Below are 14,750 nucleotides of genomic sequence, written 5' to 3'. Positions count from 1 at the left end.
TGGGACAAACATCATTCTAACCTCTAGTGGAGCTGCTGGGGGTTCTTAGGGTCTAGAAAGCAGTGTCCTTGGAGGTCTCTGTTTCTTTCACAGGCTCTGCACAGTCCCTTGCTGTCATAGACATTGAGTAGGTAGTTTGGGAATTAAATGCAACACCCCACATAACCAAATGTGCAGAGATCATGGGCCACCACCACTTCCCACCCCTTCCCAGCCTGCTGGGAGAGGGTGCACCTGTTAGCCTTTGGGCAGAGCATCAGCCCCATCTGCAGGAGGTGGAGCTGGGCTGGCAGCCTTCAGGATGAGAGACTGGACTGCCATCACCTCTTTGTCCCCGAGACCTGTAGCTATTGAAGTGAAAGGCCCCCAGCTCCATTCACCCCTCATGTAATGCATGGCATATGTCAGCCACTTCATGAAGTGGCTGTTGGAGAAAGTCTCAAGGAGCCCATGGGAAAGGGGACCTTGGAGAAGAAGACAGCTTGGGGTGCTGGAGACCCTCTGACCTTGACTGTGCATGAGGCCTGGACCAGCTGGGACTTTTTCCTCTCCTTAATATATTTAAATAGAGTCAATATTGGGGTCAGCTTCACGCAGAGAGCCTTCCTCGGCTTTAGAGGTGATTCTGCAGCCTGCATGGGAATGTGCAATTGACACAATCTATTTTTAGCCTCCCAGAAACCGTGACCAACATCCAAGCTGAGGGTGGGCACACCTGCTGCATTCTAATGAGACATACATCCCTGCTTGCCTCTGCCAGCCTGCCCGGGATCTTGCCGACCTGAACTCTGATGTTGCTAAACTGGGAAGTCTGCTTATTTCCCAGGGGTGGAAGCCTAGATACACTGGGAAATGGGACCATCATATTCCCCCCACCCCTGCTCACTCCCCTCCAGTCCTGGACACAGGATGGTCTTGGGGCTGTGCCCAAAGCATGATGGAGGGAATGGGATCATGTGGATTTCTTGATCTTGCTTCATCCTAGGATTTCCCTGTTTCCCTTGCTAGAAAAGAGATAGTAAGTCTGAGCTGACCCAGTTCACGAATGAGGAAACTGAGACATAGAATAAAACCATATTTATTAGCAGTAATAAAGTATTTACTATGTGCCAGTGTTCTAAAGTCTTTCTGTGTATTAGTTCACCCAAATTTCTTGACAATTCTTTCAGGTAAGTTTTACTTTGACCTGTATTTTACAGAGGAGGAAACTGCCACGCCAAGTGACTTCCCAAGGTCACCCAGGCAAGTAGTGGCAGAGTTGTAGGTTCTGAGTCAAGCAGGGTGACCCCAGGGTTTGCTCTCTCAGTCACTCTGCTGTCTGCCTCTCAGTGTCTATTTTTAATTTTCCTAGAGTCAGGGTAGGTTCCAGGAACCCTGACTTCCAGCCCCAGGGGACCAACGACTAGATAACAGTCCTTTAATTTTTAAAATTCTGCCCTGCTTTGAGGCCTTTCCTCTGCCTTGCACATTTGGGTCCCCTACACTCTACGGAGACTCCTCTCCCTGGCATAACTGTGCTTCTGCAGTGGTGTTCAAACTTCTGGGCTCCAGGAGCTCTCTGGGCCTCCATCCCCTTCTCCCTTCTCTCTATAACCTGTGGAGGAGCAGGGGGCAGGGAGGGGCAGCAGCTGTGGGTTTAGAGCTGGGCTGGGTATCAGGATTGGCACAGAGGCAAGAGGTCAGCCTTCAGTGTGGGCGGCCACAGTGTTGAAGTTCAGGGTAAAACTGTGAGTCAGAGACCAGGCAGGCGAGACAACAGATGGGAGACCTCAGCACCTGTGATGCCCATAGTTTGGAGGCCCAGTCCTATGTTAGCTGGATGCTACCTGTTGAGTGAAGAGAAGCCCATGGGCTTGATCTTCCTAAGAATGCAGGTGGGACTCATTTTAGTTTAACAAACACTATGTGCCTCGCCCTTTTCTAAACACTTCAAAATACTAACTTGTCTAACCCTCAGGACAACTCTAGGAGATAGGGACTGTTTTATTCCCATTTTATTTTATGTTATTAATTAATTAATTTAGATAGGCTCTCTCTCTGTCCCCCAGACTGGAGTGTAGTGGCATCATCATTGCTCTCGTTTCAAGTGATCCTTCCACCTTGGCCTCCCGAAGTGCTGGGATTACAGACATGAACCACCACATCTGGGCTTTATCTCCATTTTAGAGATGGGGAAACTGAGGCACTGAGAAGTTAATAAATTTGCCCACGGTTATACTACTAGTAAGTGGTGATCTGGGACTCAAGACTCAAGGAGACTGACTCTGGAATCCACACTCTCCACCCCACGCTGAGCTGTATACCTTTCCCTTTGTCGAGTGCTTCCTGTCTGCCTCTAAAGGAAGATGTTACCCTCCCCATTTGACAGATATGGAAACAGAAGCCTAGATGGCTGAGGTCACCCAGTCAGTAAGAGCTGGAACCGGGTGAAATCCAAGTTGACGTGGCTCCTAGAAACCTGTCACCTCCCCACAAACCGCAGCTGTCAGCCTGGCTGCTGGGGGTTAGAGACTCACCTACCCTGCAGGAAGGTCTGCTGCAGCTGGCCAGGGCCGGGCTCAGGGAGTGAAATCTCTGCGGGTGGGACCTCATCGCCTCTGCTAATGTGGGCCCCCCTTCCTTCTCTTCCCCTCAGGTGAGCAGTCCCCCCTCCCACCCCCCTCAGCCTGTCGCCCCACCCAAGCCTGTGCAATGTGTCCACCATGTGTCCACTCAACCCAGCTGCCCAGGGCGAGGCAAGATGTCCAAGCTGCTGAACCCAGAGGAGATGACCTCGAGAGATTATTACTTCGACTCCTACGCCCACTTTGGAATCCATGAGGTAAACTAAGGCATCCGGAGTGGGTGGCCACATGGGTGAGGTTGGCCCTGCTGTCTTGTTTCAACTCCTTATCATCATCATGTGAATTCTCCCAAGAATCCCTGACCCTTTCACCAACTCATGGGCCCCTCTGGGAGGAGCTCAGGCCAGTCCAGGGCAGGTGAGCAGGTGATCCACAGCCAGAGTGAGAGCCAGGGGTGCTTAGGGTTTATTAGTTTTGCATTACAGCACCGTCGTCTCTGCCTGACTATACACCCAGCTCTCCAGTGTGGGCTAGGTGGAGATGGTCCTTGCACCCGGACCTCCAATGCTTACAGCCAGAGTCTTGAGGCTGCAAGGACCTTCTGCAGGGTCAGGATGCCCATTCCTTAGACCAGTGATCATCTCCAGGGGAAGCTTCCTTGAGGTCCTGGCCTAGCTCTGACACCTTGATGGATTCTCTGGAAATTCTCATGTCTAAATGCCTATCTGACATCAAAGCAGGGAACAAAACAGAGCTTTGTAACCAGGGGCTTCCTCCAGCACTCTGGAGCTACCCCAAACAAACAACTAGCATTTACTGAATGCTTGCTGAGTGCCAGGCACGTGCTGAGCGCATTACATGTATCATTTCATTTAATCTTAGTAAGAACTCTCTGAAGAAAATATTTCCACCATCTCCTTATAGTGTGAAGAAAATATTGAAAAAGGGAAAAAAGTTGCTTGCTATGCAAATGCATTTTCCAAAGAAGTCTTGAAGCTCATCCTTCTAATCAGACGCAGATGCTGCTGTCAACTCGTCCCGTATCAAAATAACCACAAAGTCATTGCTGAAGAGTGTTTAATACTAATGACCAGCTCTTTTATTTTTATTTTTTAGTGATTACTACCTGTTGGATGTTGTTCTAAACATTCTATTATTATTGGCTCATTTATTCTTCAGGTCAACCTTGTGAGGTATCAGTATATTGGTATTATAGTTTGTCCCCATTTTACAGATGCTCTGGACTTGCAAGAATCAGATTCTTGCTGTTTCCTTTGCACAAGGCCATGAACTAGTAGACAGCAGAGCTAGAAAGTAAACTTTCCTCACTGTTTGGCTCCAGGGGCTTCAGTCCTAACCATCATGACATATAGCCTTTAAACCAAGATTCCTTTATTTTTTTATTTCTGAGAACCTTAGGAATCAAATTACCTTATTTTTTCCTGCTGGTTCCTTCGTTGCCCACAGGGAGGTAGAGGGTGGAAGAGGGGCCCCTCAGCTACTTTTAGATTTGGAGGTTCAGCTTTATTTAATCCAGGGAGACTCGAAGTTTGGTACCCTGAGATATGCTCTCTGAATAAAACCACTAGGCCTGGGGCCTGCAGGGGAGGGACCCTGGGGCCTGTGCTCTGTTCTGAGAATCCTGGCCTAGGTGTGGGGGGGGCCTAGGCAGCCACGCCTGCAGCTCTTAGGAGACAAAATGCCATCTTGCCTCCTTGACCAACTCCCCATTGGGGTGGGTGTGGGGATGGTGGGAGGAGCTCTCTCCTTGGCCTCCGAGGTGCTCTGGGAGGCAGAAGAGACTCCAAGAGACTCCTCCTTCTCAAGATCCTTCTAATTGAAGAGCATGTCATCCATGTGATAAGTTCTAATGGACCTGTGGCTCTGGGTACCCATTTTAGGGAAGATTCCTAGGAATAAAGGATAGTTCCAGAGGCCCCCTAAAATGCCTCTCCATGGGCCTGTATTAAAACTAACCCTTTAGAAACCAGCCTACCGACGATGTGCACTTCAAGCCTGGCCTTCCCTAGACTTCATACTCACCTTCTCACATGGAGCCCGCCACAGATCGCTTCTCCAACACCTCCCTCTGAGATGCTAAGTCCTTACTGAGCCACACCTCTGGCTTAGAATGTGCTCGCTTATGCTGTCATTGATCTCTATAATTCCTTCAGGACTTAGTGTCCCCAGTCTGTAACCCAGTCATTGGCACATTGCCTGGTTTGCAAAGGCCTGCTAACATGGCAGCTGATCTAGGTCAGCACTGTCACCCAGCCCCCAGAAGGGCACAATTTCCAATTGAGGGAGGACACCAAGGACCACCAAATAAACACTAGGCTGGGTTCCCTTGATATTGTGTGTTGGTAGAAAAGTCAGATTTGTGCTTAAACATATATAAACAGGACAGATCGAGCAGGGGACTTAGAGTGACCTGTGAGTCATAGATAACATTCCGTCCTGTGAGAGTCCTTAGCAACCTTCTCATTGGGAAGCACTTCTGGATGCCTAGTTTAAATCTTTGCTGCTGCTGTTGCTGCTATAGGCCATCTTATAGGTCCTTTAATATAGGGGCAGCTAGATAACATTTCCTTCACCCCTAGGTTTCCCTCCACCAGGTCATCTGGCATGAAAGAATGTAGGGAGCATGTGGATGGGCTCTTAACACTGTTCTTTGCAGAGAAAGGGCTGCTCACTCCTCATTATCGAGCACCAGGGATCTCTGTTCTGAGCCAGACGGCTTGCAGTGATGCCTTTGCCTCCCTGGTCCAGTTGAGACCCATTTCTCACCATCAGGAGCTGAGCTGTCCATTTGGCAGGCTTGTCCCCATCATTAACAAGATGCTCACACGGGCAGGCAGCAGCACCGCCAGCTTGCTGGTTAATAGTGATCAGTAAGTGTTGAGGGAACATGGCAAGGAGGGGTTGGGTTCAATTAGTCTGTAAATACAAACAGGCAGTGCTGAGTGTGTGTGGGGGGGATCTGCAGAGCAAGGCAGGAGGCAATTCTGGACGCTTCTCAGGCCTCGGCTTACCCAGAGATCACTGCATACAGAGGGCAGGGGCTGGGGAGGAGCAGACCATGGCCTTCTAACCCAGGCCTTTCTAAGGAGACAGAATCTTGGAGAGGAGCCGAAGTGATGATGTGTCCTTCACAAGCTCTCCTCCCAGAGAGGAGGGGGTGGGGTCTATGACCCCTGGATCCCAGCTCTGAATTCTCAGCTTCTCTGACAGAGGGCATTGGGCTTGGTGCCTCAACCACAAGAAGAATTCCTGTCGAGGTGTCTGTGCTCTCAGCCCCTGAGCCCTGGGTGCCTACCTCACTCTGGCCAGCTCCTTTCTTCTGATGACCTTGCTGCAGGTTCTTTTGAAATAGATCCTTCAGGGCTCATTTTCCAGCTCTTAGTTAATGTGCTGTCATGTGTTTAACAGGCAGGAAAAATGGGAGACCAAACCATCCACAGCTAGGGGCTGGGAATTGTTTTTAATAGAGTGGCCTGTTCTTATCTGAAATGTTTTTAGAGTTCTTTGGGCTATTCTTCCAGGAATGCTTCAAGCAGCGATGGAGGAAAGGGAGAGAGAGAGCTTTTTTTTTTTTTTTTTTTGGCAGGCTGGGTAGGAGAAGTCTTGCTAAGTCCCAACTTCTGTTCTCCCAGAACACATTATTCTGCCTAACTCCGGGATCTGTGACCTTAGGAAAGGAAGGATAGGCCAAAGAAGTAACAAAAAGCAATTGAAGGAGGGGCAATGAAAGAAATGCAAGACCTTTGTACTGGGAGAGCTCCCCAATAGCAAAAGCTGGATCTCCAGAGGTGGTCGGTCAATCCGATTCCATCCGAAATAGGCAATTAGGACTTTTCACTGTGGTTATGACTAAGTGATTTCTTAAACTATTGTCATTATTTTGCTTCCATTCCCTGCTCACTCTCAACCATTTCTTTGCATGGCCGAAGAAAAGGGTTGAAGTTATTACAAAGAACGAGAGCTAACATTTTTGTGAAACTTACTATACTATATAATCATCACAACAAACCCCATTTTCCAGATGAAGAAATTGAGGCACAGAAGGTGAAAAGATGGTCTGAGTCCGAGAGCTCAAAAGTAGTGGAGGTATGATTTGAATGCAGAATTTCAGGAATTGAATGCTCTGGAGTCTGGGTGTATAAAGCCTATGATGTGCTGTTTTCCTACTTACGGAGAACCTACTATGCACCATGCTCTGTGCCTGGTTCTGGGAAACTTTCGGTCTTGTGGGGTTTGGTCCCAGAGATCTCTTGGAAGGAGCGGCTTAAGCTCACTTTCGAAGTATTTAGAATGAGAATAGGACTCAATATAACTAAACCCCCCACCTTATTCAACTTCAAGTAAGGTAAAGGCTATCAGCTCTAGGGCAGTACAGGAAGTCGTGACTGGGCTTCAAAATGGCTCCTGCCGCCAATTCATCTTATGTATCTCACCAGAGTCTCCCTTGTGATCCATCCTAACTGGAAACATAAGAGAAAGAGAGAGAATTCTGAGAAATGTAGCCCAGCCTGACCAAGTTACAAAGCCACCACAACATATGTGCCCAGAACTCCAAAGAACATGTAGCAAAATCTATAGAACTAAAGGGAGAATTGTAATGAAATATTTTTAGCTCTTATCTGTTGGTAATTGATCAGGCAAATACACAAAACATCAGTAAGAATGTGAAAATTTTGAAAGATACAACCAAATAACATGAGCTAATTGACATTTATAGAATGTGGTTTTGTATCCCCAAACCATGGAAAACATGTTCTTTTCAAGTGCATGTGGAAACATTCACTAAGATCAGATCTTGAGCTGGGCCACAAAATAATCTTAGTAAACTTTACAAGGTTAAACTCATGCAGATTTTTGTTGTTGTTGTTTATAATTAATTAAATTAGAAAGAAAAAAATAATAAGTTGTTCAGAAAATCTCCAAATAATTGGAAAGTAAGCAACACTCTTCCAAATAAGCCATGGATCAGAGAATAGTTGCAAGAGGAATGAGAAAATATTCCAAACTAAATGATAGCAAAAACACAACATATTAAAATTTGTGGAATGCAGTTAAAGCAATATTTGGAAGAAAATTTATAGTTGCAAATACCTACATAAAGAAAAAGAAAGTCATAAAATCAATGATAAATGCTTCCACCTTATGAAGCAAGAGAAAGAAGAAGAAAGAAAACCTAAGTTGAGGAAAGGAGATATGTATAGTAAAGATGAAAGCGGAAGTCAGCGAAATAGAAGACAAACCAACAATGCCAAAGTTGGTTTTTGAAAAGACTAAACTAATAACACCCAGCAAGGCTGATTGAGGGCAAAAAGAAAACAGAGACAACACAAGTTATAGTAGCATAAATGGAGGCAGGGACATTTTTACAGATTGTTCAGACATTTAACAAGTAATGAGAGAATATTATGACAATTTTATGCCTAAAAATTTGACATCTTATTTAAAGTGGATAAATTATTTGAAAAAATACCTTGTCAAAACTGACATAAAATGCATAAAAACTTAAAAAAACTCTTTATTGATTAAATACATTGAATTCATAGTTAAAAGTCTTTCCATAAAAAGAAGTCTAAGCCCATACAGTTTTACTGGTGAATTATCACAAAAATTTAAAGAAAGGAAATACCAATCTCACCCAAACTTTTGCAGAAAATATATGAGGAGAGAGTATTTCCTAACTGATGTGATAAGATCAACATAACCTTGATTACCAGAGACGGTAAGAGAAAGTTACAGATCAACATTCCTCATAAATATAAATACTGACATGTGTGATAAAATATTAATAAAATTCAATAATATTTAAAAAGGAGAATATATCATTTAGAGTGTTGGGTCAACATTTAAAACTAACCTATGGGGTCCAACACCTTAACAAAATAAAGGAAAAAAGTCATATGTCATCTCAATAAATGTAGAAAAAGCATGTGACAAAATTCAGTACCAATTCCTGATACACATAAAAGCTCTTTCCAAGTTAAAAACAGAAGGGAACTTCTTCAGACTAATAAAAGGCATTCATAAAAAGCCTAAATTATGTTTAATGGACACATTATTGGAACAAAGGAAGGATTTCTGTCTTCTACAGTTCTATTCAGGATTTTACTTCTGGTCTTTGCTAGTACAAAAAACCAAGAGGAAAGAACAAAAAAAAAAAAAATACAAGGCATAAATACAGGGAAAAAAAGAAATGAAATTGTCTTTCTTCATAAGTAATAAGATTTTTCACATCTAAAAATAAAAGAATCTGCAAAAATAAAAACCCTACTAGAATCAATATGTAAAGTGAGCAAGGCTGCAAGATACAGGTCAATATGCATGTCAACCAACACGTTGTAAAATGAAAGTTTTAAAATACCATATACAGTATCATAAAATAAAATAGTCAAGAATAAATTTAACAAAAAAAGTGCAAGACCTTTGTACTGAAATCTACAAAACATTTCAGAGAATAATTGAAGGATACCTAAATAAATGGAGAACTATTCTTGGATTGTTAAACTCAATATTGCTAAGATGTCAATTCTCCCCAAATTGGTCTATAGGTTCAATACAATTGCAATCAACCTCAGGAGGCTGTTCTGTATGAATTCATAAGTTAATTCTAAAGTATATATGGAAATACAAAGGATCCAGAAAAGGCAAAATAACCTTGTTAAAGACAAACTATGTTGGAAGACTCACTAGTTTATTTCCAAGTTAATATACAGCTATGGCAATCAAGTCAATGTTGAATTGGAACAGACCAGAGAAGCCACATACATACAGTTGATTGCTTTTGACAAAGGTGGCAAGGTGGTTAGTTCAGTGGGGGAACTGTTTGTCTATTTAGCAAATGGTGCTTAAAATATTTATTTTTATGGCAAAAAATGAACTCAAACTCCTAACCTACATCATACATGAAAATTAGTTTGACATGAAAAAGTCACAGCTATAAAATTTTAGAAGAAAACATTCAATATCATTGTGATCTTAGGGTAGACAGTATACAAAAAAAGCACTAATCATAAATTAAAAAGAAACTGAAAAAATCATCTTTATCAAAATTAAAAACTGCTTTTCAAAAGATAACATTAGTAAAATGAAAGGCCAGGTGGAGGGTGGTGGCTCATACCTGTAATCCTAGCATTCTGGGAGGCTGAAGTGGGAGTATTGGTAGAGCTCAGGAATTTAAGAGTAGCCTGAGCAAGAGTGAGACCCTGTCTCTACTAAAAATAGAAAAATTAGTTGGGCATTGTGGCAGGCACTTGTAGTCCTAGCTATTTGGGAGGCTGATGGAGGAGGATCACTTGAACCCAGGAGGCTGCCATGAGCTAGGCTGATGCCACAGCATTCTAGCCTGGGGCAACAGAATGAGACTCCGTTCAAAAAAAAAAAAAAAGAGGACAGCGCCTGTGGCTCAAAGGAGTAGTGGGCCGGCCCCATATGCTGGAGGTGGCAGGTTCAAATACAACCCTGGCCAAAAACTGCAAAAAAAAAAAAAAAAATTAATAATATTTTTAATAAAATAAAAATAAAATAAATAAAATGAAAAGGCAAACCATAGGAAAAGATACTCACTATACACACATACGTGGTATTTCCAACAAAAGACTTCTTTTCCAGAATGAATAAACTCCTACAATTCAATAAAGATGAGACAAATAATTCAAGAAAAAAATGGGCAAAGAACTTTAATAGACAGGTCACAAAAAAGATAATATAGCGAATGTTTATTGCAATAAAACTATTTACATAGGCTTATTGAATAGCCAATAACCCTATGAAAAATTATCTATATCATTAATTATCAGAGAAATGCATTTAAAACTACAATGAGACACCATTTCATATCTGCTGGAATGGCTACAGTTAAAAAGGCGAGTAATACTAAGTTGCCAAGATGTGAAGCAACTTGAACTCATACATTGCTAGTTGGACCATAAAATGGTACAACTATTTTGGAAAACGTTTTGGCAATTTCTTATGGAGTTAAATATATACTACCCTAAGCAAGTAAGAAAACTTATTTCTAGGCATTTACCCAAGGGAAATGAAAATGTACATCCTCAAAAATACTACATGAGAACGTTTGTAGCAGTCTTGTTCATAACAGCAAAAAACTGGAAACAATCCTAATAGGCACCAGCAAGTGAAAGGATAAATAAAATACACTGTAGTATGTTCATACAGTGGGATGGTATTGAACAAGAACAACCAAAAGAACAAATCTTATATCCAGGCAATAACATGAATGAATCTCAAAAACTTTATGTTGCACAAAAGAAATCAGACAAGTGTACACATTGTGTGATTCAATTTATATGAAGTTCTAGAATGGGCAGAAGGAAACTTTGGTGATAAAAATCAGATCATTTGTATTATAGGGTGGGGCTGAGGATCAACTACAAAGGAGCATGAAGAACTTTCAGGGATGATGGAAATATTCTGTGTCTTGGTTATGGTGGTGGTTACACAAGTGTACGTTTGTCAAAAACCTTGCACTGCACTGAACCACACACTTAATTTCTGTGTTTTTTGTTGTATGCAAATTATACTTTGATGAAATTGATTTCTAAAAAAATATCACCCCAACACTTTTGGTGATGAGTTAGTCAAAAGTGTTCTCTAATACCCTGAATGGCCAAAGATCCCTACCTTACCGCCATACACAGATTAATCATGCTTTCCTTGGGTTGTCAGAGACAAGTATAATATGTAATCTGGTTTCTCTCTCACTACAAAGCATTTATACTGGACAGGGGAATATATTTTCTAGTCTTAAAAACAAGCAAACAAAACAAAAATTACACTCACAAAAGCCTCCTTTAATAACCTGTTCAATGGCAATTTTCTCACCATGACAGAAGGGTCTGCTTCAGGTGTAATTTAAATCTTTCATGTTGTATTGTACTGATCTTTCCTTTTGTTCTTTGGTAAGTTGGAACTTTCCCAGGTTTGGACTTGAGTTTCTCTTCACACAGTACATAGTCATCTTTGTGGGCAGAGTTTTAAGGCTGAGGTACTTTGGAGTGACACATGTAGCCCCTGGCCTAGCTGCCCCACAGTACCCCTTTGTGGCTCTGCCTAATGGTCATTGAGATTCTTGAAAAATTTTCTGGCGTGGTCCAGGGCCCAATGACCCTTATGTTCTTGCTCCAGGTGCCTTGAATACAGTGACATTCCCTGTCCTTTCCTTCCATCACAGGAAATGCTGAAGGATGAGGTGCGAACGCTCACTTATCGGAACTCCATGTACCACAACAAGCACGTGTTCAAGGACAAAGTGGTGCTGGACGTTGGGAGTGGTACTGGAATCCTTTCCATGTTTGCTGCCAAAGCAGGGGCCAAGAAAGTGTTTGGGGTGAGCATGCCACTCCCTCACTCACATTGGCTTCTGCAGAGTTGGCCCCTTGCCCTCTGTCTTCCCTAGCCCTTCCTAGAAGTACAAGCCCAAATCATCCCTTTTGCTTGGGTCATACCTTTTGAGGAGCAGCAGAGAAAATCAAGTGTGTCTCTTAGGAGGCAGGGCAGGCTCCCTGTCACCTAGGCATTGCTCCTGGATCCTTGCCCTGGGTACTATTAACATTTGCAGAGGATTTTGGCTTTCCTGAGATCATTCCTGAGGACATACCTTACAGTGCTTAGCCCTGCTGTTGGCTTGAGAGGCAGTGTAGTTACACGTGGCGCTCATCCACTTACTAGATGTGTCACCTTGGGCAGCTCACTTCTCTGTACCTCAATTTCCCCATCTGCAAAATGGGTATAATAATAGTCCCTTATTCATAGGGTGATTGTGAGGACTGAACAATTTTAATACACATGTAAATGGATGCTTAAGTCAGTTCCCAGTATATGGCAAATGCTTGGTGTCTATTCTTACAGTTGAGATGGGGGTACTTAGGAGGTAACAGGTAAGTCTCCTTCCTATTTTCTTTAAACACATTTTATTATTTATTTATTTTTGGAGACAATCTCACTCTGTTGCCCAGGATAGAGTGCCATGACATCAGCCTAGCTGCAATCTCAAACTCCTGGGCTCCAGTGATCCTCTTGTCTCACCCTCCCACGTAGCAAGAATTATAGACACCTGCTACAAGGCCCAGCTAATTTTTCTATTTTTAGTAGAGACAAGGTTGCTCTTGTTCTTGCTCAGGCTGGTCTTGAACTCCTGAGCTCAAGCAATCCTCCTGCCTCAGCCTCCCAGAGTACTAGATTACAGGCATGAGCCACCGTGCCTGGCTTACGTTTCTGGTTTTGTTAAAGGGAAAGTTGGTAGACTTAAATTTGACTGCTGTGACTGCTGTGACTGCTGCAGCCTCTCCAGGCTAGATGTGGAGGATGACTCTCTATGAGGCCTCCCAGCTGTCCCCTGGCAAGGCAGCTGTGTGCAGTCTGATGACAGAGGGCCTGGGAGTGTCTAGAGCTAGAAAGAAACTGTTAAAAAGAGCTCTGAGCTGCTGGCTGACATTTGAAAAATGCAGTGGGTCTAGGTCTGGGAAATAGGCATTAATCCTAGACCAGATGAAAAGCAAACTGCAGTCAGACTCCCGGCTTGTACATGAGCTGACCCATTTGCAGAGGTCCCCTGGCTGGGACATATCACAGCCTACCCTGGGAAGCCCCAGGCTCCTGGGTTGGCAAGAGCCCTCCAAATCCCCATGGCCACCTTCTGACTCTATATACTTGCCCCTAAGTTTCCCCCCAAAGAGAGTATTCCTCCTCCATGCCTGACTTGGGAAGCACTTAGCCATGGCTATTGAGGGTCTTTTGGAGGCCTGGGCTGTCCACAAGCTGCTGCAGACAGAGCCTTGTCTGGGAAACTGTGACATTCTCAGCTGAGGCACTATTGACAGGAGAGTCCTTCCCAATGCCCAAAGGCAAACCACACTGTCATCACTGTTATGATTGCTGGTCCACAGGGATGGAGGCCTCCGGCAAGGGACAGAAAACTCTCAGTGAGTTCATAGGGCAGCAGAGCTGGACTTTGGGCCACCCAGTGACCCGTGCACTTTCTCTCCTAGTGCTGAGCATGGTGTCCCTGGAGCCCAAGTCTTCTGGTGGCTCCAGCCAAGGAGCTGTCAGGAGCTCCCACTTGGCGCCTTCCAGCTGCGGTGACTTGGCTATCTGTCTGCCTCCCACCCTTCTCTCTAACAGCTCTCTTATAAATGGCTCCACCACCCTTGGCTGGGTGCCTTTCCGGATGGCTCATTTCACAGGGTCCCTCTCCACCCACTGCTGCCCTTCAGTGGGGAGGAGGAGCAATGGCAGGAGAGAGAGAGAGAGAGAGAGAGAGAGAGGAAAACCATAGTTGGCGATAGAATGTGGAGGTAGAAACAGAGGAAGAGGCAGGAAAAAAGGTTCAGGAATAGCTAGAGAAATGAGAGAGGGTTTCAGAAAAAAAGAAAGAAAACAAAGTAGAAAGTACAAAAGAAAAGAATGGGAAAAACGAAGGGTGGGGGAAGAGAAGGAGAAGATGGAAGGAAGAAAAGAGGAGGGAATGATTTAGCCCCGCAGCCTGGGCGACTGGGCAGTCAGTGCTCTGGGTACTACGCACACCAGGACACAGTTCACCCAGCACAGCCACAGGGGACGGGGACTACGGCTTTGTCCAGGGAGCACTGAGCCACAGTTACACAGCTGCAGAGGCCAGATGTGAACCCGGCTGCTCTTGCAGGTGGGGTAACAGCCCAGGAAGAGGAGAGAAGAGGAGACACCCCCCCAAGACAAAGGACCTATACCCTGGCCAGGGTTTGCCTCCTTAGTGACCCCTGCTGACCTTGCTGGTGCCCTTACCCTTCCTCAAGGCAGTGCCAGAGGGCGTCAGCAACTCCCTCAGTGCCCCTGTGTGACCACTTCTCAAGGGAATGCTCCATGACCAGGTCCCAGAGGAGCCAGAGGGGGCCTCCAAACGTGAATGTGTGTGGAGCCTGGGGCCATAGCACAGGCTAGCCTCTGTGGAAGATCGGCTGAGGGGACAGCTGTCCCCCTCACTTCCAGCATCCCTTGGTCCTCCCCTGGTAGCGCCCTCTAGGTCTCCCTCCCAGGTTAGGGCCTGAGCTCCAACCATTACCAAGAGGACCTCCTCTTAGCAAAAGTCGGCTAATCTCTCAAATCCCCTGGCCCTTTGTTTAGGAGATTTTGGAAGCCTGGAAAGACTTTCAGATGAAAAGGAGTAAGTTCTTT

The 14,750-nt window shown here is 44.5% G+C and overlaps 1 protein-coding gene across 2 annotated transcripts in view; it reads left to right on the top strand.

The window, feature by feature from the left end:
- PRMT8 (protein arginine methyltransferase 8) overlaps nucleotides 1-14,750 on the top strand; it is a 197,804-nt gene that overhangs the window by 145,321 nt on the left and 37,733 nt on the right. For both annotated transcript variants that reach the window (XM_012809318.1, XM_003796431.3), the window contains exons 2-3: nucleotides 2,636-2,821; nucleotides 11,773-11,928. In XM_012809318.1, coding sequence (XP_012664772.1) covers nucleotides 2,636-2,821; nucleotides 11,773-11,928 — 342 coding nt within the window. The remainder of the gene's footprint in view (nucleotides 1-2,635; nucleotides 2,822-11,772; nucleotides 11,929-14,750) is intronic.

This window comes from Otolemur garnettii, unplaced genomic scaffold, assembly GCF_000181295.1.
Source record: "Otolemur garnettii isolate 467f Iridium unplaced genomic scaffold, OtoGar3 scaffold00104, whole genome shotgun sequence".
NCBI classification, from domain to species: domain Eukaryota; kingdom Metazoa; phylum Chordata; class Mammalia; order Primates; family Galagidae; genus Otolemur; species Otolemur garnettii.
This window is presented reverse-complemented; position numbering and strand designations above follow the sequence as displayed.